This window comes from Drosophila miranda, chromosome 4, assembly GCF_003369915.1.
Source record: "Drosophila miranda strain MSH22 chromosome 4, D.miranda_PacBio2.1, whole genome shotgun sequence".
NCBI lineage: Eukaryota > Metazoa > Arthropoda > Insecta > Diptera > Drosophilidae > Drosophila > Drosophila miranda.
The window spans coordinates 25,373,660-25,399,608 of NC_046677.1; the positions used below are offsets into that span (position 1 = coordinate 25,373,660).

The 25,949-nt window shown below is 39.9% G+C and overlaps 1 protein-coding gene across 9 annotated transcripts in view; it reads left to right on the forward strand.

Annotated features, from left to right (window-relative positions):
• The first annotated feature begins 1,724 nt into the window (after positions 1-1,724).
• The window catches only part of LOC108161998 (protein bunched, class 1/class 3/D/E isoforms), a 109,143-nt gene continuing 84,918 nt past the window's right edge, over positions 1,725-25,949 (forward strand). For 5 of the 9 annotated variants that reach the window (XR_004473121.1, XR_004473122.1, XM_017296469.2 and 2 more), the window contains exon 1: positions 1,858-4,862. Coding sequence is in view for 7 of the 9 variants with exons in the window: in XM_017296469.2 (XP_017151958.1) it covers positions 1,945-4,862 (2,918 nt within the window). In the remaining 2 variants the exon portion in view is untranslated. Of the gene's footprint in view, positions 4,863-25,949 lie in introns of all 9 variants that reach the window. The other 4 variants (XM_017296467.2, XM_017296474.2, XM_017296468.2 and 1 more) reach the window with 4 other exon arrangements.

Here is a 25,949-nt window from a genome sequence, read left to right on the forward strand (position 1 = left end):
AAGGGTTGGAAAGATGGAAATATAAATGGTTGTAGATGAATATTGCAAAATATAGGGAATTTATATAAAAATAAATGCATAGGCATGAAAGAAACACTGATATAAATAGGAAAAAAGGGAAAAAGTAGATCTATCTTTTGAAATATAGCTAAGGGATGAAAATATCTAAACTATATTCTATGAGTAAACTCTAAATACGAATAAATTCTAAAAATTTAGAGGGAATACCTTTCTTACTCGAAAATAAATATAAAATTTATTTCTACTCCTTCTGCATCTTTGATGACTCAGTTTGACTGCAAAACAGAAATTTAAAAAAAAATTAAATATGCCATTAAAACTGGGACACCCCTCACACCCTTTTAACCCATTTTCCTTCCCCTGGGTATTACGTATACGCCTCGTTGTACAGGTGCAAATATTTATCTATATGTATCTACTATCTCTTGCCGCCTTGTGCATTTAATTTGATAAGCAAATAATACAGAGTAAGATATTCAATTTGTTGTTATTGAAATTGAAATTGAATGATAATTGTTCATACCGTTTTTCCGTTTCTATTTCCACAGGAATATCATTTCTAACATTTACTGCAATGTGCTAGTAAAACGAAGCTGAAGAAATTGAAGAAATTCCACGTGTAAAGATCCAAAGCAGAAAATACAAAGCCCACAGCAAATATTCCAATTAAAACGGGAAATATGTACAGTGTGTGACAAAATTAAAGTGCAGCAGCAACAAAATAATAAATTTAAATAATATAAATCGATAAAATACTAAATTCTAAGTCCTTAACGTAAATAAAATATAAAATTTGTGGCGTAATCCCGAAAAAACCAGTGCAACAGCAACTACGCGAATACCCTCAATACGGAACAGCTGTGCTGTGCTCCTGTGCATGTGTGGGCGGCGGCGAGAGCGCGCGCGTGTGTGTGTGTGTAGGGTGTGCCAAACGTAAAGCGCTAGATGGCGCTCCAGACTATGCCATTCTCGTGTTCGGCCCAAGCCCTTGTCGTCGTTGTCGTTGTCGTTGTTGCTGTTGCTGCGCATAAAACGCGGTATGGTCTCCCCCCACTCTAAAAAATATACAAAGTTAAATCAATTTCAATCTATTTAATCTAACGCCAAAAGTGGGTGAGCGTGAGAGAGAGAGAGGGAAGAAAACCGAAACAACAAAAGTGTCGCGTTTCAAAGTCGGATCGGTCGCGTTGCCGTGCCGTGCCGTGTCGTGTCGTGCCCGTGCGGTTCGGGCTCGGGTTCGGGTTCGGTTCGGGATCAGTTGACACTCGGTTGCAGCCTGAGAGCGCTATGCATCGACATCGTCGAAACACCTGCGAAGCTGGCGGGAGAACTCTTTAAACTGACAGCAAAACAAACAAACAATTAAATTTTAGCACAATTCATAGTGCTTTTGACAACAACAACAAAAAAAAACAACATAAAAACCAACAACAACCAATAAACATTTATAGGGATTAATATAATCCTTATTAAGTATATTAAATAATTCTTTCGTGGCCCCAAATAATCCAAGAATCGATAGCAATCCTGGATTATTTGCTAAAGACTTTGCGGACGCTGAAATCCAATTCGATTATGGCCGAGAATCAAAGTGCGGCCAGCGAAGATTCCGGTCAACATCAAAAACAACAGCAACAGCAACACCAGCAACAGCAGCAGCAACCACTCAATCACTCAACCACAGCGGCAACAGCAGCCGCAAGCACCACAACAACAACCGCAGCAGCAGCAACACCAACAGCAACAGCAGCAACAACTGCTGGCCAATCAATCAATCAATCGCCCACTAACTCCCAGGCCTCATCACCGGAGAACTCGCAGGAAGCGCTGCCCTCAACGGCCGGGATCCGGCGACACCACCAGCACCAGCAGCAGCAGCAGCAATCCACAGTAGCCGCAGCAGCAGCAACGACCGTCGGCAACATGTTCGATCGCACGGTGAATGCAAAGTTCAAGCCGGGCACGGGCAACACGGGCTCCGGGAATAATCCACATGCCGGCCGCCGCAACTCCCTGATGTCGACCGCACGCGGTGTGACGGTGGGCGCCGGCGGTGGCAACATCCGTAAGCTGACGAAGGTCAATTCGCTGACCAGCAACCACCACTTCTCCGTCTGCTATCCACCCAACATAAACGCGCTGCCGGAGCGGTATCAGAACAGCAACAACTCGAACAACTCGTCGGCTGCCGCGGCCGCGCTGCAGCGCACCACCAGCGAGAGTCTGCGCTTGAACGCGCTCAATGCGCGTTCTGGGGCATCATCGCGGGCCAGCAGCAACACCAGCCTGGCCTCCGCCACCACAACATCCACGTCGGTGGCGCCCAAGACGAGCAGCAGTAGCGGCAGCAGCACCAGCAGCAACACGCAGCAGCAGCAACAGTCGCAGGCGAGCAGCAGCAGCAACAAGGCCAGTTCCCCCAACAACAATGGGGCACGCTCAATGGCAGCAGCAGCATCAGCAGCAGCAGCAGGAACTGGAACTGGAACTGGAGGGACAGGAGGTGCAGCTGCAACTGGCACAGGAGGTGGACATCATCATCATCAGCCACATCACCACCATCATCACCATCACCATTCGCACCAGCATCATCAGCAACCGCAACACACTAGCCACAGTCAAGGAAACTCATTAACCGTCGCCGGAGGAGGAGCAGCGGGAGCAGGAGGAGGCGGCGGCGGTGGCGGTGGCGGCGGCTCTTCGGCACCGTCCACGGGCATCGCTGCTGTGGTGACGACCACACGCAAACCAAAGACGACTTCCTCATTCGAGATCACCTCGGTGACGGTGGGACATCCGAAGCTGAATGCTGCCGGTGATACCGGCGACGAGTCCGCGGACGATCTGGACGAATCTCACACGGATGACAACAGTCGGATAACGGATCTGGAGAACGAGACGCCTTCGATGTCGGAGGACACGTTCTCCAAGGAGGAGGTCTTCTATGCCAACAATGCTCTGAGCACCAACGCCCCGGTGATACCCACCAGCTCGCAGTATGGCCTTGTCGTGGTGGATCCCATCGGGCCGGCATCCCTCGGCCAGACCATCCAGAATGTCCAGGTGAATGTCTCCACCGACAACAACATCATCAATGTGGTCAGCCACTCGGCGGTCACGCCCGGCGGCAGCAAGAAGAAGGAGGGCGGCGACGGCATCAAGGAGACGACACAGCATCGCAGCGAACGCTTTAAGGTGGTCAAAATCGAGTCCACGGAGCCCTTCAAGCGCGGCCGTTGGATGTGCATGGACTACCTGGATCACTCGAGTGTGGGCAACGGTGGCGCGGGCGGTGCTGTCGGTGGCAATAATAATGAAAAGACTGGCTCTTCTTCTTCCGAGGCCGTGGTGGCCGGCGGCGATGCAGCGGGCGGTGCAGGTGCCGCAGCAGCAACGGGAGCCGATAGCTCGGCTGCCGCGCCCCAAAAGACAACACAGAGCATGATACTCCCGCCCACCCATGCGCTGATGGAGAATCATTTGGAGGGCAATTCGACGGACGCCAATTGGAACTATGCCGCGGAGCAGCAGCAATCGCAGTCGCAGCAGCAGCCGCAACACCACCAGCAACAGCAGCAACAGTCGTCGTCGCACCAGCAGCAGCAGTCCCAGCTAAATGCCACGCCCAGTGGGGTAATGACAGCCCCTGCCACAGTGGTGCATGGCATGCATCAGCTGCTGATGGAGTCGCAGCAGCAACAGCAACAGCAGCAGCAGCAGAAACTCTTCGACAGCGTCAATGCCAATGCCAATGCCAGCTCTCCCAATCCTAACCCCACGGTCGAGACGCCCATGGATTATGCCCAAGCGGCGGCCATGCAGCTGCAACAGACGCTGCAACAGCTCAAGCAGCGGGAGGAGGCCATGGATGTGCCGCCGGGCTTTCAGAACTACCAGCAGAATGGCAGCGATGCTGCAGCGGCAGCAGGCAACAATAACAACAGCAGCAGCAGCACGGCGGCAACAGTTGCAACAGCCAGCGAGCCACCACTGTCGCCTGCCCCGCAGACGCCACAGATCACGCCCACATTTGCAGCAGTGGCAGCCGCCGGTCAGGCGCAAGCAACATCCCAGATCGATGGGATAGCCAGCAGCCAGCAGCAGTTCCCTCAGACAGCAGCAGCAGCAGCACCACCCCCACAGCAGCAGCAGCAGCAAGCCCCACCTGCAACAGTTGCAGGGGCAGCGGCAGCAGCAGTTGCACCAACAGCCACCAGCACCCAACAGACTTCAAACACTTCCACAACAGCGGTAGCAGCAGCTGTGACCTTGCCGCTGTTATCACACATGACACACAGCTATGAGCAGCCAGCCACTGTCGGAGTGGCAGCCACCACGGTGGGAGCAGCCGCCGTTGCAGCAGCAGCAACAGCAACAGCGATTCCCACGCTGCAGCTGCAGAGTGCACCGGCCACCATAGTCGATCCGCAGCAATTGATTGTCCAGCAGCAGCAGCAGCAGCAGCCGGAGGAGCAGCAGCAGCAGCAGCAGCAGCAGCAACCACAACCACAACCACAACAGATACCCCAAACAAATATCGCGAGTGTTAGTGCCAATAATAATAATAATAACAATACTAATAGTAATATAAATCTAACGAATCCAAATGTCGTCGTTGCCGTGGAGGCCACACCATCATCAGCATCGGTGGTGGTGCTGCCCTTGACGACCGATGACCAATCGACAACGGGAGCAGCAGCAGCAGCAGCAGCAGCGACAGCCACCACTGCTGCGGCAGGAGCAGCAGCCACAGGAGGAGCCACCACATCGACATCAGCAGCCACACAGCAGCAGATCCAACAGCTACAGCAGCCACCAAATGCAGAATCCGAGACTGAAAGGTGAGTCAATATTTTCAGACCATTGCGGGGGGATATATTTTCTGGATTTTCCAAAGATTATACGGCAGGGGATTCTGCCTCTAGATAGCACACGAAAACCACCCAAAGAAAGCCCATAGAAAGCCCAGTCCGAAATCCCTGGCTTTTCGCACTCCGAATATCGTTTTTGGGTTGGGTTTCAGAATAAAATATGAAGAAAAATAAAAAAAAAATATATTAAATAAATTACAGAAATAAACTAATAAGTACAAAACTAAATTAATATAATATTAATGAATTAAACTAATAAATTTAAAAAAAGATTTAAATAATAATAATAAATAAATAAAATAATAATAATAATAAAAAATAAAATAATAAACATAAAATAATAATAAATAATAAATAATAATAATAATAATAAATAATAATAATAATAAATAATAATAATAAATAAATAATAATAATAATAAATTTCCAATAAAAAAAAACCATAATAAAAACAAATATCTGTGGTATTTTGCTGTCGAATATTTCATTTATTCAACCTTTAATTACTCCCCAAATATTTCGACCAAACATTTTCAATCGCTTTCCACTTGTAGTACAAGTTTTCTCAATGAGAAAATCTACTTTGCACACAACGAATTTTCCACCTTATCTTATCGTCTGTTTGATTTTTCCCTTAGAATTTCGAAAATTTCATTCTTTCATTCACAAAAACTTTTGGCTCTTGGATTTCCATTCGTGGGCGTCTTATCGCTGATGTTTCTGTAGCATTAGGTTGATCAAATATTTACACGTTAATGCAGAGACTTTGGTTCGTAATCAATTAGGAGTCGAAGACAAGTCCACACGAAAGTTATTTATGGACAGAGCAAACGACGACTTTGCTTTGCATTTGGAACTATTTTTAGAGCCCGAAAGACGACAGAGAAGCGTTGTTTGAACAAGTTTTGGGAAGGCGCTCCCTCGGCCCCACGTCTAGGGCTAGTTTTCAGGTTCATTGCGGACACCGTTAAAGTGCCAACACGCGCCTCCCTCTCTCTCTCTCTCTCGGCGTCGCCCCCCCTTCTCCAGAAGCAATTTTGCCACTCGTATTATTTTTCTTGGGTTTTTGTTTGTTCGCGAATTTGCTGGAATTGCTTGCCTAGAAAGAGAGAGAGAGAGAGAGGCGGACCCTCCTCTAATAGAGGCTAAACCTCATTACAATAATTTATTTAATAAAAATTCATCAATGAAATTAGCCATGGAATGTGTTTTTTTGCACTGAAAGTGGTTCGCTTTTTCTGCGGTTGATGGTGATGTGGGGGGTGTGGTTGTGTGGGGGCGGTGGCTCGGCCCCACACAACAACACGTGCGTGACACAAAAGGTCGCTTTAATTAAGTTCGTTTTAAAGCGTACAAAAGTTCACTCAATTGTCAATGCACTGCCACAAAAAACACGGACTGGAAATTGGCTAGGTTTTAAAGAATTTGGTGAACCCACAATAGATATTTTTAAATTAGATATGCTTGATTTTAAACTAGTTTTTTAGTTTTTAATTAATCTCTTATTTTTTTTTTTAGACTTATAGATTTTAAAACTGGTTTTAGATATATATTTTTTTTGTCTATTTGTTTGTATTAACATTCCTGCTTTTATCACTAATTTTAGGTATTTATGAAAACAAATTCTTAATTTTTTTTCAACTTTCTTTTTTTAAATAGTTGTAAAATAAGCTTTAGAATTTTCCACTTTAATCTTCAATTGTTTTTATTTTTATTTTGAATTGCAAGTGTATTTTTTGTTTCTCAAAACTTTTTCTGAGGCCAAAATGTCATACGAAAATCTTCTGAATCTTCTGAAAATCTTCTGAAATTTCATGCAATGATATCCGCGCCTCTTCCAGAGTCTCGTCGTAATTTTCTTCCAAATATTTCTTTAAACTTCCCTTGGTCTGGGCCCTGGACTAGAATTCGATTATCTTTCTGGTAGTATCTTTCTAAAATGGCTATCAAGCAAAGTATATTCGATCTTCTTAAATATTTCTACTTGTAATACTTCTATGTTTCGTAAATATTTCAAATATAGAAGTTTCACAGCTCAAATTGTCCAATAAATAAACACAGGGAAACGCCTATTTTCCTAACAATTATTCCTTTTAATTTTGTATAAATCTTCCACTCATATTTACCACTACTTTCTTCACTAATACAAATTCCGGCTTTCATATTGTTATTAGAGTAATTTCGACTTTGGTGCATTGACAAACTTCGCGGCAGTGTTTTCTTCTTTCTTTTTTGTTTTAATACATATATTTTTTATGGGCTCCCTCATTTGGTTGCTTTGGTGACTAATCTGTTTGCAATAGCAAAAGTTTTTAAAGCTGCTGACCATGACTCATTTCTCTGTGCTTACTAAAACGATTGATTAAACTAGAGAAATGCATAGGGAAAAAAGGGGGATATTCTTGTGCGATTTTTATTTATTGAGTAAATGCCAAAAAGATTTTGCAATACGGTGAGAGGGAGACGACGAGAGACCAAAGTCAAGGCAAAGAAAAACATGTGTATCTGCCAGATACGGAGATACATGTGTGTACATATGGATATTCTGGGCAGATTGCGCATTTGCGTGTGACGAGAGGGGTGGGGCGGAGGACAAGTCATGGCACTCCCTTCTGCAGCAGTTCTTTCTTCTTCTCAATACAAATGCAAAATGCAACTGGAAAATGTAAGGATGGATGGATGGATGGATGGAAGGAAGGAAGGAAGGAAGGAAGGGGGGCAAACATTACATTGAATTATGTGGCTTGGGTATTAAAAATAGCCCCCGAACGAGAACAGGGATCAAAGAGGAGAAGTCTGACAATGCGTCGTATGAGTAATGCATCCCCCCGTATGTACTGTGGAGGGGAGAAGGCAGTGGTGTAGGGAGAAGTTTGGCCAGGGGAGACCTTTTAATTTTTGCTCGCAAGTTTTTCTTATATTTTTTGTATTTTTATATATTGATTTTTCATTAGTTTTGGATAGATAGTTTTTGTTATATATTTTTTATATAATTTTTGTTTGTATTTAATTTGATTTATAAATATTACTGCTTTTTATACTAGTTTTAAATATTTAATTTTTTTTAATTTATTTTTTTTTTTTTTTTTATTATTAGAAATATTAGTATAAAAAAACACAATTTTAGGCTTAAAAAATCCTAAAAATATGGTTTTGGACATAAATATATTTTTTTGTATAATATATCGGTATTGTTCAACACTGTATTGATTAAGTGCACAAAGTGCGTGGACTACACTCGATAAATCGATTTCCATCTTTAGCAGTAAGACAATCTTAGCTGCCAGTCAATTAATTGTAAAATATTGACCCGTAAATGCGAACCCCCTCTGTGTGTGCGCGCCACTGCCTCGACATGTCTGTTCGTGTTCGTCTGGTCGACTTAGCAACAGCTTGAAATGTAAAATGTGAAAGACAAAACTGGCCTGGCCTCTGCACTTGACAACTTCCCCCGGGATCCGCAACCCCCAACCCCCAGCCCCCAGCCAGCAAGGCATCTTCATTTTAAATTTATTTCTCCGACTGTCTCTCGCATTTCGCAGACAATTTGTCCATGGATTTCCTTTATTAGAGCCACTGATTGAATGCAGTGGGCCCAAGGGCGTCTCGCCCCAGCCCCAGCCCAGGCCCTAGCCATGCCACCACTCCCTATACGTGTGCCCTGTCCAGCGGTCCGTCCACTTACGTCATGTCTCCTCTTGAGCTCTGGACAATAATGTAAGTGGTCGGTGGGTCGGCTGGTCGGCTGGTCGACTGGTCGACTGGTCGACTGGTCGGTTGATGTAAGGCAGAACTGGTTTCAGCCCTGTCTAATGAAAAGGAAAGTCTTTGGCGTGGGTTGTGGCAAGCACAATGCAGCCAAGTGCAACAATTGTGGATCGGTTTACTCTGCATAAAAAGAAGAAATACATATTGTATGGATAGTATATGTTTTCTTTGATTCAAATTGAATCACAATAAACAAGGGAACAAATGCAATGAAACTGGTTTCAATTGAATAATCAACTATTTATATTCGCAGCGATAAAAACTATTACGCATTCTGTACTATATGTATGTATATTTTATTGCATTTGTTTCTATTATAGGATTATAAATTCTATAAGCAGAATTAAATCATAATAGGCTTATAAGTAAAGCGATAAAAACTATTACACATATAGCATATTCTATTTCCATTTGTTTCTATCGTATTATATTATTATACATTTTAAAAATAGAATTCTACCGTTGAATGCGGTGATACCATGGAATCGAAATCAAAGAATTTTTATTGCTGGAATTCCTAGAATTTTTTGCCAACCATATGGAATATAAATTTTGTTGCCAATTGCGAAAAACATATTGCGATATTCAAAAACCTTTCATGACAATAGAATAAAATTCATTAACTTCTTGTGTCTGCCCCTGGCCCATGTGGGCCCATGGCTGGTCAAATGTAGTCATCAGCCGTGAGCTGAGCTCATTCTCGGGTTGTCGGAATGAAAGAACAGAGAAAACTAATTTCACATCGTCCAAGCCGTCAATTAGTTGAACAGACGTAATCAGAATACACACATATACACACTATATATGCTAAATGCAGGGAAAGGTCTCTTAGCAGGCAACTCGATGGACATTTGTACCCCACTCTCGATTTGTACAATGCCTTGTGACCTTAATTAGTATTCGCACGTATTTTTGGAAGGTTATATTACTATCCTCCGTTCCAATAAATATATTAAGACGAAGGAGTCGTCTAGCTACTTTTAGAAATTCCCAAAAGTTTCCATACATCCTCTGCAAACCACAATGTTATAGCTTTTTCCATGAATGAATTACTAAAAAATACCAGAAAGTACTCTGCAAATAAATACCAGAAAATACTAGAAAATACCAGAAAATACTAGAAAAAATACAGGAAATACTAGAAATTACCACAAAATACTAAAAATACCGGATTTCACCAATGTAAATTTATTCATAAGCGAAAACAGAGATAGATGTTTTTCGCACTGAAACATTTTTGTAATGCTTTGTATATGTCAAAATTTTATTTTCACTAATTATTTACCATCGCAAGCCCTTCTGCTTGTGTCCACACCCATCTCTAACTCATCTTCTGTTGTCGGTTTCCCATCTCTTACACTCTTCCTTCCTTCCCAGCGCTAACGCATATTCCACACATCACATGAGCCCTGGGGACACCATCTTCCTTCTGCCTTTCGTTGCAGATGAATCTTTTCCGCATTTCTGTTGTTGCTATAATTTATATTGGAACAATGTTTCACTCAACTCTGTCTCCGTCTTGCCTTTCTCTGGAGTGCAGTGTGTGTGTGTGTTTGTTTGCGGTGTGTTTGTAGGCAATTGACAGATTTACTGCAATTGGTTTTGGCAGAGGCAACGACCCGATCCGATCGGCAGTTGTGGGACCCCAGACCAGACCCCTCCACCGTGCCCCCCCGAATGCGTCATCGAAAGAACCTGATAAGCAGGAGACAACGATAGCAAACACCTTTTGGGCGGCTCAATCCGCCCCGACAAATCGCCTCCCTGGAAATATGAACCTCGGTGTGGCCTGAGAGTGTATGTGTGATTACCTCATGCTTTGGTTAAATCGCTTTCAAGGCAGGGCCCCCAAAAAACAAAAAATACAACAATATATATTCATATATCAAAATGTTGACTTGACTCGTGCCTGGCATTGACCGACTTAGAATAATTGAATGGGACAGAAACAGGAGCACGGGAGGGAAGGGCAAACCGAAACGCTGGCTAGGCCTGTTCTTGTATTTCAATGACCCGAAATATGAACTTCCGCAAAATGAAACGGAGACGGTGACAGAGAGAGTGAGGAAGAGGCGCCAAGAAATATCTTTTCAGTTACTCATACTCTTCTCTTCCTCAATCGAAGTTGATTCATTCTATACGCAAAACCGAATAAGAAGCAAAAGAATATTCTGACAATGGGGTTACCCTGTATTTGGATTAAGAAGAAAATAGTCGAAATCAGCGCTGGGCAGCAGCCCACAAAAGCTTATCCGCGAAACTCGAGTCATGTACATGTCATGTATGTTGTTTTTGCCATTTTCAAGCATTCCCTTTGGCATTTTTCACTTGTGCGGGTCGAGGTTCATTTTTTAGCTAGTAAAAATACCTGAAATACTATAAAAATACCAGAAATTTCTTTGAGAAAATTACGAAAAATTCTATAAAGAAAAGCATTAGATGGATATTGCCTTTTTTTTAGTCCCATCAAATATGAGCCGTGTTCTGCTTAAATTTTGGATACTAATTGTTTTCTTATTCCCAAATTTTTCCACAAAAAAATCAATATATACCCCATACCTTTACTTTTACTGGGTATTCGTCAGCACAATTGGTTGACCATTCGACAATTATTCATTGTATTTTTTGTTTTTGCAAAACGGCGCTAAAATCTATGTCAAAGTCATATAGAAAAGGTATATCTGTCGTGGTCTGTCAGATTTCCGTATGGAATAATCATAAAGAAATTATCAGACACCTGCGGTCGAGGCACGAGCTGTTTCCGCTGTTCTCGGATTTCCAATGGAAAAGCTGAGTCTTTGGAATGTTCTTTGAAAGAAAGTCTGGAAAAGTCGCACTATTCCTCAAGGGAAATAAATCCAAAATCATTCCAGAACTTATTGCCCAAAGATATCTTATAGTATATATATTTTTGGGAAGGAAACAAAATATTGAAAATATTTATTTTTGCTGCCACAAGGTCAAAAACATTCCCCCATTCTCCTTCACATGTGCCAAATTATATTTTCTTTTATATAGTCGCGTAGATATTTTTTTTCTGCGTTACTTTTGGGGCCTTGGAGCGCAAATTTTGGTGCGGACCCTGGCCTGGCCTGTCGTCTTTTGACGTATTTGACCCACTAAAGGAGAGCCGCATCGATAAAGTTCCATTATTTTCATCCTCACTTCCGGTTTGGGGTTTTCGCTTATCTGGGGGCGTACTGAAGCCCCCTCTACGCCTCCACTGCCCATCGTACATCAATTGTTTATCTAAATTATCTGGATATTTGTTTATATATATCTATGTACAGATACAGATACAGATACACAAAAGTATAGTATCTATTTGCCTGAACCAATTTGAAAGGCATTGTACCACCCACTTGTCGACCGAACAGATTGTGTAAATTGTATCTGCATATCTGGCATTTAAAAAGATATAAAAACAGCTGAGACAACAGGCCACATTATCATAGGTTTTCGGGTTTCAAGCTGGATAAAGCTGGATTTTTACAAGATAGAAATGGAATTTTTTCCAGAAGAAGAAAGTGTTTCTTTGCTTGAATAAAATATTTATGGCAGAGATGTTTTCAGAAGCTATTTCCCATTTAAATGAATCCTCTTAAACTTTTCAACCGGTTAAAAATGCTTTTATTTTCTATCTAAAGTAGTTCTTATGAACGTTTGTGCTTCTGGAAATTAGCATTTCTCCAAACCTTATCGGAAATTGCTATCCACATAAGAATCTGGGAAATATCTACTGTTGCTACGTAAAGTCCCAGCTCTGATGACTAGCCAGAGTGGAATATTTATATCTCTAGATACCATGCTTTAGGCATAAGCTGTGCACTCATTATTCTTCTTAAATTTCACTAGATTTCTGGTTCCCACAATCAGTAAAAAAGTTTTGCTTTCATCAAAACAAAGGTGATTCAATTTGAGTGAAAATAATCTGCTCACGGTACACCATATAAAAATTATCAAAAGGCAACCATTGTTGGACTATCTTTGTGCAAAAAAACATTACATTACTAATTGCTGTTAGCTGGAAAAATATGAATGAGTTTGAAAGAATTCTTAGGAAAGGTTTTTCTTTTTTTTTATTGATTAGTGGAAAAAGAAATTGTATTTACAGTTGAATTGTCTTTAGGATTTATTTTATTTTATTATTGAAATTTCCTTTTTCCATAGAAAGAGTTTTTCCGTAATTTTTCTGATGGATTTCCTAGAACATCTCTCCAAAATTGTTTCATCATTCACTTCCTCATACATAACCACCTAAATGGGACACAACAAGACGCATTTTGTATTTTGTTTAATATTATTTTTGTCTCGTTTACATCTAAAAAATGCGCCATATAGAGAGGCATGTAGCCCTCGTAGACGTCCCCCCACCCCATCGCATTAGTTACATAAGAGCCCACGCTTTACGCTAAAATGAGCTTCGGCTTATGCGCACTGCGAAAAATATTGTGATGTAAATGTAGTAAAAACTGGAAATAATTCGTTTTACAACAAATGCAATTAAGTACAAACGCGAGTGGAAAATGTAACAAAACCGAAAAAAAACACACACACACGCGGCTTGACCTTCGCTGGGAAATTCGATGACTTTTTGGGGAGGAGGAGGAGGTGGGACGTAAGGTGTGCTTGGCGCCATACCCGCTCGCAAACAACTTTCTAATTGATGATGATGATAATGATGAAATCTATTTACAGGCCAGGCAATATTTTACTATAACAAAAAATTGTAAAAAATTGTGAAATATTTGTTGCTAATTATCAGTAATAAGTATTGTTAATACAAATGTGTGGAAATTGCGTTGAACATTTAGATTGAATATGTATTTCCAGAGCCTCCAATTCATAAGCACGATTGGATTTGTAAAGCCCGTATGACAATATCTTTACATTTTTATGGAATCTAGGAATAGATAGAGAAAACAATATCTGGCGAATTTTGCATTGTTCCACTGAAAATTACCACTTGTACCATTTATGCAGTCGCAGCCCATTCATTACAATTTAAAGCAAGTGTCATACAGGCTTAACCACATCAAAGCTGAATGATTACAGAAGCAGCAGCAACAACAGCAGCACACAGACAGAGCTGTCCAAACACAGACGACACTCACTCACACGCACACAGGCAGCCGCATCGATGCAGTGAGAGCTTTCTGTATTCGTATTTGTTGTTACTGCAGCTCTTGCGATCGTTGGCCGGCGCGCATTACAACAACTCGGCAGTAACGTAACCGCCGCTCTCTGCTCTCAGAGCCAGCGCCACAATCTTTTCGTGACTGCGCCTCTTTCTCACTCACTCACTCTCTGACGTGCGCACACACACCCCACAACGGTCATGCGTTCGTATCGCCTGCTCCTCGTCTTGTCGGTGGGTCGGTCGGTTGGCTGGTTGTGTGTCTAAAAATAGACACAAATATTGTAGTTGATTTTTATACGACGACCGACCGCTGTCGGTTGTCCGACCAACCGACCGACCGACCAAATCCCCCCCTCCCCCTCGCCAGTGTCTAGTGTCATGCTCTCTTCATTGTTGTACGGCGGAGCTTGGTATGAAGCATCGCCTATCAATGTGTGACTATTTCTGCTCGTGTTGTAGTTGTTGCTGATATTATAATGCGTTGTTGTTGCTTAAAAATAAGCTCTGCTGCGCGTGGCATTATTTTTTTATTCACATGTTCTCGCGCTCTGCCGCTCACGTTCGCACTACTCTCAGAGAGCAAGGCAGAGCAGCAGCAGCAGCAGGCAGTCTTTCTCTCATGCGTTGATTGAAGTCAATGAAATAAATTAGATTTAATTCATGCTCACTCTCTCTCTCTCCCTATCTCTGACACGCTCTGACATGCTATATCTTGCCTCCCTCTTTCTCCCACTTGATTCCAAAATTTAAACATTTTTTGCAACGAAATTTCTCTAACTGAACAGTTTTTTTTTTAATGTCTTTTTTTTTGCGCGCCAACTTTTTTAGCACCTTTTTTGCAATTTTTTTCCATCTCGTTTTTGTTGTTGTTTGCTTTCCCATTTAAAGCCACGAGCTTGCTCTTTCGGATAAGGCCGACAGACGTGGTGTTGGTGATGGGATGGAGAGGGGGCGTCGTGCATATCTGTGCCTGTCTGGCCTGCAACAATGTTGCCTTCATTCAAGTGGATGATGATGCTTAACCCATTGATGGCCGCGCAGACCTGTGCTTGTGCATAAAGCGAGGCAGTGGGGGGATATCTGTGGGAAGAAGAAAAGTATAAAAAGAGTTGAATTGAAAAGTTGAAAAGAATTCGGGATATGAAAATAAGTATTTGCTAGGAAAGGGTATCCCTTAAACTATATGGAAAATACTACCCTTAAATATATGAGATCCTAACCTCAGAACTGCCTTATTTGGGTCGAAGGGTATGGACTAACACGATTACCATATGGATCTCTGTCGAAGAGGAAACGATTCATTAGATATTAATCAAAATTCCACCCCAAACTATAATTCTTTAATCTGCAATAAAAGAATATCTTTTCGCATGAGTTCTAGTGCTTGGATCTATTTTCCTTTTTTCATATTCTAAATATAGATTTCGCAAATAGTTCCAAACGAATTCCATTTCCATTAAACCACTAGAAAAAAACTATAAAGAATTCCTTCTGTTGCCAGGCCCAAGTGCTGGGTGCCTTCTAATCATTATCAAAGAAAATACCTCACGGCTCGCAACCTGCCCCACTGTTGTTGGGAGCTGATGGGAGGCAGCGATGGGAACCCGAACGAACAGAGCTGAAATGTTGAATGTTGAACAGGTGTTTCCATGTGCCGGCAACGGCAACGACGACGGTGTTGCTGACGTGAACGGTGACGAAAACGAAATGTCTGAGGGTCGTCGCTGCTCGGTGGTGCTTCGGGAGCGCGGAGAGGAGAAGAGAACTTTCATCGGTCGAAAATTGCGAAATGCGAGCTGAAAAGGGAATGCCTCCGAAATTGTACCCTTGGCTGTGGGGGGAGGGTCTAACACAGTTATAAGAAAGCCATGCACGCATAGACTGACAAATATTATTGATTTATTATTGCTAAAAAATTAATTGATAGTTGAAGTGTGAAAATCTGATAAAATTACTAGTAGATCGCAAAGAAAAGATATGTCAGATGCCTATAGAATATAATAGTAGCTTATGAATCGGTTTTCCCCAATTAAAACCCCTTTTTGGTCCACAAAGTGCAAGAGTATTTGGTCTTCGGTTTGCTACAAGTTTTGCTTTTTCCTAAAAATTTCCCTCGCAGTTCTTGTGTTCTCCCACAATTGACACTTCTCTCACATGTTTCGGGCGTTTCTGGTGTGAAAAATAAGAAGAAGGAGACAGCGAATTGGTGGATGCCTTGACAGGCCGTGAAGCGGTTTTTGTTGTTGTTTTTTTTTTTATTGATTTATGGGCGCCTCTTCATGCAAATGTGTCCGTTGTCCGCACGAATTGATTGATTGATGGATGGATGGAGGGATGATTGGCTTTGACTTTGGGTGTTGACTTCTTTTACATTTGCAAGTCAAATTCGAACAGGAAAAAAGACAGAAAAAAAAATAGAGAACAGGCCCAAAGAGAGTGAAAAGAGAGAAAGAAATTTCAGAAGCAAGAAAAAATAAAAATAAAGTCAAATTAAATAAAAAAGAAATGAAAAGAAAAGGAATTATTGATAGACGTCACTTGGCTTGTGATCTTGTAGACGAGAATGAATGAAAGAGAGAGACAGAGAGAGAGAGAGAGAGATAGGTGATTGTGGGTGAAGCAGGGAAGAAGAGGGAAGACAGGAGACCGTCGGACCCCGAGCACATGATTTAAATACAGAAAAGCGAGAAGAATAACAAAGAATCGGCAAAAAGGAACAAAATCACAAACACACAATATCAGGAATATTTATTTGCCCATAAATTTCTTTGCATACAGTCCCAACCCCCAACACCCGGACAGCGGGGAGAGGTCTCTTCTGTCTCTTGGGGGTTCGCCGATGTCTACATTGTACAGTGGGTCAATAATCGCAATTAATTGAATGGTTTTATGTGCGGAGAATGCAAATGGTATGGCATTCAAAGAGTAACGACTTTTAAGAGAACACTCAATGAATATAATCCCCAACAATCCTCAATAAAGTGTATGCTTTAAGAGGTATGTTTCTGTAATAATTTAATAATAAAAACATAAAATGTTCAACTAAATTTATAGGAAATTTATTAAAAATGTTACTTATTCACTTCTGTATTAAATCCCTTTTCCTTACACCTTTTTTATGCCTTTTATCATCTGAACTAACTTTAAATATTGATCTTTAAGGAAATGACTTTACTTATTGACTTATTTAGGACAGAAATGTCTTTCCTTAACTCAAATTAGTTCGAAAATTCATCCACTTTGGTTTCCTATTTAATTCGTCCTTTTCTCCTATACTTTTTTATATTTTTTATTATCATTTCCTTTATATTACGTCTCTGTGGAGAATTTATTTCCTCAGAAATTATTTTCCCTTACGCCTTACAAATTTTCCTTAAGACAGAAACAATGAAAGCATAAAAAGCAATTATCAAATTGCGTCAGAGAGACATAAATTATTTGTTTGCTTACTTCATGGAACACTTCTATTAAATGACAACAGACTGGAGTCCCAAACAAACACTGGATGGGTGGGACATTCCCCATTAATTAACTTCTTGTCTTTTTTTTTTGTATATTAATTATGATCCAGACCCCATATAAAAGTGTAAGTGATATCCAATTCTCGCTTCTCCCTTTTTGCATGTCAAACTTAATTTGATATTTTTTTGGGGGTAAAACAAAGGAGAGACAGACAGGAGATGGGATGTAAACAAAGGCAACAAAATCGAACCAACAAACGAAGCAAATTGAAGGGGGATGAATATCCATACGTTGGGTGTAGTTTTTTTTTGGGGGTTTGTTTGGGTCCCACTTGGGTTCCCAAAGCCCTTGATATAGTGGGGATGGGATCTATGGATTTCTATGGTATGCTGTTTCAATGGAGGAACACTTTTTAGGTACTTGAATTTGATGGAGAAATTTTAAAATATTTTCGCAAAATTGTACCCTTTCTATTTTTTTGGTAAAAAATCAATGTCTTTTTGTGAAATTGTTTAAAAAATACCGAATATAATGCTCTCAGTTCGGGTCCTTCGTAAGGAATGTGTCCATTTACTTATGGGAACTTTTCTACAGCGAATCATTAAGCGCTCGCTCCCTTGTGGCTTTGGAACAGAAATGAGACCACTTTCCCGGAGACAATTTCAAGATCCGTGTGGCAAAGAAATTAATTTATATTGCCTTGAAATTATAGAACTAGTTCTCTGGAACAGGTTCCTTTGAACACAAGAAAGTGAACAAATTCCACATGCAATGGTCTTTTGTTTTCTAATTTGAAACCAAAAATATGTTTCATTAAGTCGAAACCAATCGGCAAACAAATCAACTTTGACCTGTCACAAGACTGCCATTTTCGCTCTGGGGGGCACTTTGCCCGATTGTCAGTTAAAGGCCCCCCATGAAAACAAGGAAATGTCTGCCTGGGGCGAAAGTAAACTGTTGCCCAGAACCGATGGGGGGATAGTCAGTCGGAGGTACCGAAAGAACGACCTTGACAGCGAAAAATAACCAGAGAAATGGAGAAAAAAAACTAGAGAAATTATTCTCGTGTGTGTGTGTGTTTGTGTGTGTGTGTTTGTGGGAAAACAAACAAAAATCGCAGAAAGTTGATTATGGATTTGCATTTTGGAGGAAGGGCAGGCTCGACGACGAACTGAAACGCAATTTCCACTTGTGCTGTCGTTCCTCGGTCGCTGCTGGAAAGTTACTCGAAATGAAAATCAATACAACAACAACAACAACAAAAAGTACCCGTAGCGGAAAGGAAGGGCGGAAAATGAAGGGGGTGGAGAGCGGGGAAATGTCAAACGGTGTTGGGTGAAAAGCAGCTAAAAGTTGAAACGTGAAAGTTGCAGACAGGAAAAGTGTGTGCTTACATGTCTTTTTAGTGGCACCTTTCCTTCAATTAGCATCGTTCACACCATCACCGCACGACGGGGGCGTCCGGACAAAGCTCTTTAAAATGTGTCGAGTGGGAATTACCCAGCGATTGGTTTTGTGCAAAGTATTTCCTGTGAGGAGAATGTGGGAAATTGGTTTCGCCCTTTTAAACCAGAACCCACAAAAAGCTTTGGGTAGAAAGAGATTTTTACAGATATTTCAAGCAGTTTCAAAAGTGCATCAAAAGTTGGTTTTGGGGTTTTTGGACCCTAGCTTCCGTTTCAAAGAGCTTCCTTTACAGGCGTCTACTTGTGCGTGTATTTTGTTTTTGGATTCTCTAACATACTCTTTGAAACCCTTCGCTTGTGCCTCCGAAAATTAATTCTAAGAGCATTGAGAGATATTTCAAGCACCAAGTTCTTGGGGAAATGAATCTATTCCTTCCACTATGTTGGGGGAAAAGGAATCTATTCCTTCCACTCTGTTGGGGGAAAGGAATCCATTCCTTCCACTCTGATGGGAAGAGAAGGGCGGCCTCTAGTCAATGGCCTCGACGACGATTGACGCATTTTGCCCTCAAAACCATCGCCAACCGTCTTTCGGTCTGAGATCCACAAGTGTGCCCTGGAAAATGCCCCACTGAGGGATATATGGTTTGGGGCTGTTGAACCCTCAAAGCGGTTCCTAAACAACAAACAAAACAAAAAAACCAACAAAAATGTGCGTGACAAAATGCATTTCTGTTATCAGGCATACGTTTTGGGGGGGTGGGGAAGTCGGTCCCCTAATACGGTTAGGCATAGCCCCTCATTAGACGTAAGGGTTCTCGCAAATGTATTTTCGCACCTAATTTGTTGAGAGGGCAGGGACGAAGGCAGGAGGGGAGCAGGTCAACGAACGTGGAAAATATGTATATTTTATTTTGTTTTTATTTTATATATATTTTTATTCCCTGACTCACACACGCAAACAGAATTTGTTGTTCCCTTATTGGCATTCGATTCATTTCCGTTCCACTAAGCTTAGCTTTTTGTATCTCTCTCTCTGTTCTCTCTTTCTCTCTATATGTATATAACCATTCTCTCGATTGCATTTACAATCTCTCATTCCCTTGCTCATTCTTGTATTTCCCATTCAATTCTTTAATCATTTTGTGTGTTTTCTTTTCATTCATAAAGACATTTGTTATATGCTCTTAATCTCTCTATATATTCTCTCTCTTTTTGAATTTTTGTTTAATTTCCAAATGACTTGGCACAAAAGATTCCCTTATCAAATCAAACTTGTTTTCCTTTATTTTTTTTTTTTGCATAAATTTTGCCTCTCTATTAATTAGTGCAAAAACTTTGCCGAACTTTTTGGAACTGAATTTTAATTGCCACTGATATATTCTCGATGGCAATAAATGTCTGCTGTCTGCCCAAATTATTTTTCCTTGCGGATGAGTGAGATTTTCTTTCCCGTACTCCCACGCAGTCGTATCAGGGGAAATTCCCCTAAAGAAAACATCCAACAACAATGTATTTTTGTTAAATGAATTTTTTGTGTATTTAGTCATGAGTTTTTGAAATAAATTTTGGTTGCTTGTTTGTTTTAATTAACGAAAATTGATTTCAAAAATATTTCATATTTGAAAAATGTTTAACAAATGGAAAAGCAGAATAATACGGTTTGAAATGTGATCTAAATTCTAATTCTTTAATTTTACATATTTATTTTTGCAAACATTAATTTTTGAACTTCCCTTAAAATATTAAGCACTAAATCCTCAAAAATAATTTTTAAAAATTAGCAAAAAAAAACTGACTAACAAGAAATTTCTCCATTTGCAAAGAAATTGACAAACGCTTGAAGAAGTTCTGTCTTGATTGATGGATCTATAATCAAGTGTTCCTCCGTTTATTCTGCAGAAACTCCTCTAAAACTCTCTTCCTTTCCCCCATTCTCCCAGCAAACAAAATCTATTAAACTTCCCCTCCCTTCCACCAACAACCCTCCAGCAACATACTCGTAATTTAATATCTTTCTTTGTGTATTCAAGAAATAGCAATAATAATAATTTTTCTGCAACTTCTCCGCCGATCGTTTAGCGCTCGCCATTAAAAAGAAAATGAAAAAATTCCACCAGCACCATGCAATATTGTCTTGTTGTGGTTGTTTCTGTTGCTTTTATTATTATTTGTTTTGTTTCTTTTTTTTTGCATTTGTTTTTATAATTTTTGCCATTTTTCCATTTTTTTTTTTTTAATGTGGATAGTTTTAAGCCGGTTTTTTCTTTGTCTGTGGGGGCTGTGTGCACGGTGTTCGTTTTTGCCGGTTTTTAGTTTGTTTTTTTATATTTTTAGCTGCTGCCTTCATTAATACCCTTTAAGAGAGCGAGGGTGTGCCTGATTTTTTGGAATATAGATTTTATTGAATACCAAAGACCCAAAAAGATGGTTTCTTATTGGATTCTGGGGACCGACTCACCTGCCCAAGGCAGGTGAAGATTAGCCCAAAAAATGCGACCATTTCAGGGCGGTATCTAACGAAAATTGCTATAACTCTTGTATTTTTTATGATAATTCAATGAAACTTTACAAATACCATAATAAAACGTTTCCACAGATAGCTGTGGAGTTTCATTAAAATCGAATAACCCAAAAGGGTATCTAAACCTTCGACTCCCCTTCAGCAAAATTGGTGTTTCTTTCATGTTTTATTGTTTTGTTTGTTGTTGTTTGTTTGGCAGAGTGGAGTGGAGTGGAGTGGAGTGGAGTCTCTTTGTGGCACACACGAGTATGTGGAATGAGTGTTTATTAGTCATCATCCACAGCCACATACACTCATTGCTGCTGCTTCTACCCCACTGCAACTCCCCACATGCCCCCCCTCTCCAACGCTCTCCTTTATGGGCGCCTCCTCCTCTTTGTTTGCCAATTTTTTTTCCTTTTTGACTCGGCAACAGAGGGACCACAAACCAGCTGTGTGGAATCAGCAGGCAACAGCTGTTTTACTCTTGCCGACGATGACAACGCCCACATGGCATCCACACGCACGCACACACACCCAGAGAGAGAGAACAGTCACTGGCACACGTATAGGGACAGAGGAAGTTAATTATAATCATTGGTGGGTGGCGTGGGCAGAGTTGATGAACTCTTTCTATAAATTGTAGATGGAAGAGATAGCAGAACGAAATTATTAAATAAATATTGGTTTGGAATATGGAGGATAATCACTTGGATTGGTCTTAAAGTTCCTGGAAAATTAGTCAAATATCAATTTTTTTTATTGGTTTAAAAAGCTAAAGAATCGATTTATACCCACACAGTTTTCTCCCAGTGACACTCGTACTGATTAAATAAATATTTGAATAAAATCCTCTTCATAATATTGGCCTTTAATGGCCCTTCAAAGGAAAAAGGAACTCTTAACTCAGTAGAAAAAAAACCCAGAAATCATTAAAAATCAACGATTAGCAAAAAAAAAAAACAAACCAATCATCTTTCTACCAACTATGTTCTCTATTATCTCGAAAATCATTGCACTCGCTTCACAACAAGTACTCATCGAATGAGTCACAGAACGAGAGTTCCATTGCAATCAGCTTTTAAACACTTTCTTCTGATTCACATTTGTTGTTGTTGCAAGAGCTATGTGCTGTCTGGCACTGCCAATTAATAAATTACTAATTAAAATGCAACCAAACACTTGGCAAATTGAATGAGTGAGAGGACTGTCTGGGGGAATATGGCCATTATGGATATGGCTCGGCGATTCGACGGTGCAGCAGCAGACGACTTGACGCTCCATTAATTTGCCATTAATTTTCCTCACGCGCGAAAATGCGAAATTAATTTATTTACTTTGCCTAATTATTGTTTTGTCAGAGACAGACAGAGACAGAGATAGGGAGAGGGAGAGAATCGATATAGAGACATATGAGTGCATTTGTCGTGGACGGGGGCAAAACAACAACAGAAAAACGGAATAAGAAAATAAATTAAAATTAAATAAATAAAATTGTTTGCATCGAGGCGAAGCGTCGCGACAACGATGCAAGGGGCAGGCAGCAAGCGAATCGAAAAAATACAAATTAAATGAGAATTTTTGCAATGTCTTTCGGTAAATTTATTATACCCTGTATAACCTGCTAGCAGGTTGGGGGGTGTGTTGGGCAGGCTCTAAGAAGGGTAGAGATTCCATTTCAATGGATTAATTATTATATTTTATGATATCTTCCAGAATCCTATAAAGAATCATCTTTTTATTATAATAAAATCATAAAAAAGGTTTTGGGTGGTCGTCCTATTTTAATCATATCGTCTCCAGCGAATGAGCCGGGGGTTAGCGCACAAGAAAAGCGATAAACGGTAGAGAACAATATTTTTTTTAGTTATAAATTTGTTCAATCGTTTGCTATTTATTTTATATTTTTTATTATACAAATTATAATCCTTGAGATTCCTAGTTTCTATATACCGAAACTTGATGTGTTTATACATCCCAAAAGCTTGCTCTCAAAAGCTCGTTGATCTAGCATTAATTAGTGTTCGAAGGCCAGGTGTTCAAACAGCCCAAGGAACGATAGGTTTTTGTTCATTCTGCAATCCTTTTCTGCAATATAGTAGATATGATAATTCTTTATGATTCTTCTTTAATCTCTACATTCTTTCCACAAAGTATATCACAGACACGATTATTCTCTATAGAGTATCCCCACAGCCTCCACAATATTGAGACTTTACTCCTCCTTTCTGTTTATTTTGAGTATTATTTTGTTTATTTTTTGTATATTACATTGCCTTGCGATCGGTCGCTCAATTTGTCATTGCCAAAATTGTTTCCGCACAGGGTGCAACGAGCATCGTGCCTATATGATATGTGTCTGTGGCTATGAGCTACAAATTTAAAGGCGAAATCATAAATCAATGAGGAAATTGCATTTTCTTTAATTTTCCTGGGGGGGAAATGCATTGAGAATATCTTCTAAAAAAGGTAAATGGAGGCCAGCAAAACGATCGGTTGGGGGAAAGATTTTTGTTGATTTATTTTTAACAATTTAATGACTTATTTTTATGGCTATTACGGACTGGTGGAGGGGGGCAATAATTGCGAATGCGAGTGCGAGCCATTAAACAATTTGCGAAACATTGCAATATTACAACTGTTTAAATATTTTATGGCTCTCGGGCTTCCTGGCTCCGTTGGAGGAATATCTATTTATTTCTATTTTAGGTATGGTCAGGTTTTTTTCTATCTATAATGTTTTTGTTGTGTCTTAAAAGGGGATGCTCGCTGAAGGTTTTTCTCATAGCTGGATTTGTTCAATGTTCAGGAAGAATATTTAGATGGAGGAGGAGGAGGTTAAAGAATGGGATACAAAAGTATCTTCTAGCCTACAATTTCCACAGAATTATTCTCATCGATTAAAACCCAATCAAAGATCTAATAGATGTTCTGTAAAAGGCACAGCCTTATATATAATTTTAGAGAGATCTATCAGATATATAAATTCGAGGCAATACGTAAATAAATACAAAAATTCTAAATAAATTACAGAAAATCTAAAACCTTTTATCGAAATAAGGTTTTTGTTGAAATTAAGTAACTAAATAATTATATCATTAAAATGCTCATGGATTTTGCAGCCCTTAAACATTTTTAAAATCTATATTTTAACAATTAAAATTGCATAGAAAAAAGCCAAATCTCTAAAATATAAAATGCATAAAAAGAATGTCATAAATATCAAAATGATTTAAAAGTATTGAGTACTTAATGACATAATCTTTTGGACAGGCAAGAATTTATTTATCGCATTGTCAAATAAGTCAATAAATAATATATTACTCAATGTTTTGCTTAGTCTTAGTGACCATTTAAAAGGCTTTACGGGGGGAAATTTATTTAAAAGACTTTGAACCTCTACTGAACATTTTTCTCTGGCCTCCAGCAAAGCCTTTTAAGGGTCACAGGATATCTTCCTGGCCATCCCCAAAATTATTGAATATATTTCCAACAATTCTACTGTATTTTGTAGACAGAATGCTATATTTGTACATACATATATTTCACTTAGGCTTCCCGGAAATGTTGCAAAACCGAAATCACATTTTGTTTTTTTTTTTTTTGCTTATTTATCAATTGGGGAAATTAAATTTCGCTTCATTTCTGCACGCTCATATTAATTTCTTTTTTCTTTCTTTCTTTATTTTTTTTTTTGCTTTTTCTTATCAACGCTTTTTTTTTGTTGATGATAAGAGACAGCAGCACCAGGCAGGCCATCGATTATGCTTGTCTTACGTGAATTCCCCCCACCAGTACGAATAATATACAATATATGTACATATATTTATATATATAAATTAAAGCAGTAGTCTGAGGCTTTGTGGGGTGAAAATATAATAGATTTGGGCGCTTGTCAGTTGGCGCCAAGGCGCTTAGGCGAAATGGTATACTATAGAACGGTGTGGCAGAGATATCTATCGGAAGGGGCGTGTGTTGTGGTACAACCCCCAGAATGGCACAGAGGGCGGGGAAGGGGGGGGAGTGTGCCTATTGCCAATTCTCTTTTGCTTGGCAGAATGGGGGTCTACCCATTACTCTTTGGGGGTATATACTCGTACTTGGTAGGGCAAAAGAAAGTGTTTTCTATCTCGAATAATTATCTTTAAATTTTTCCACAAATTGTGGAAGGTAATCTATTCATATAAACGTCTAGATCTTAGACATTAAAAAATTCTAGAGAAGTAAATTAAATTGATAACTTTTCGGATTTCTTTGGAAATTAAGGCAGTATGAATTTTTTTCGAATTCAGAAAAAAACTGTGGCAGCCACAATATTCAAGATAGGAAGCCAGATTTTGGTAGAGCTAAAAAGGTATATCTTATCTATCAATTTATAGGAATTCATCAAGATCTGATAAGATTTTACCATACCCTTTCTCTCCTTTTTCTGTTCCTTTCATAATGGGAGTTTTATCAAGATTTTAGGAGAAAGTAGAGGGCATTAGGCCCTCAGCTATAATAAAGGAAAACAAGTCTCTAGAAATGCACCCAGAAAGTCGAATATGTCCCGTAAAGCCCTTTAATAATTTAATTTAAATTTCCAATTAAAAAAATATTCTTATTTCTCAAAATAGGGTACCTTTTGGGTCGTTTGTTTCTACTTTTCTTTTGCTGTGATTGACAGCAACAACAAACCAAAGCGGACAACAAAACAAAAAAACAAAATAAATTAAACAATTTTCAAAACATTTAAAAATAGTGCGCAAATTGCTATTTTTAATAGAGAAAGAGACAGC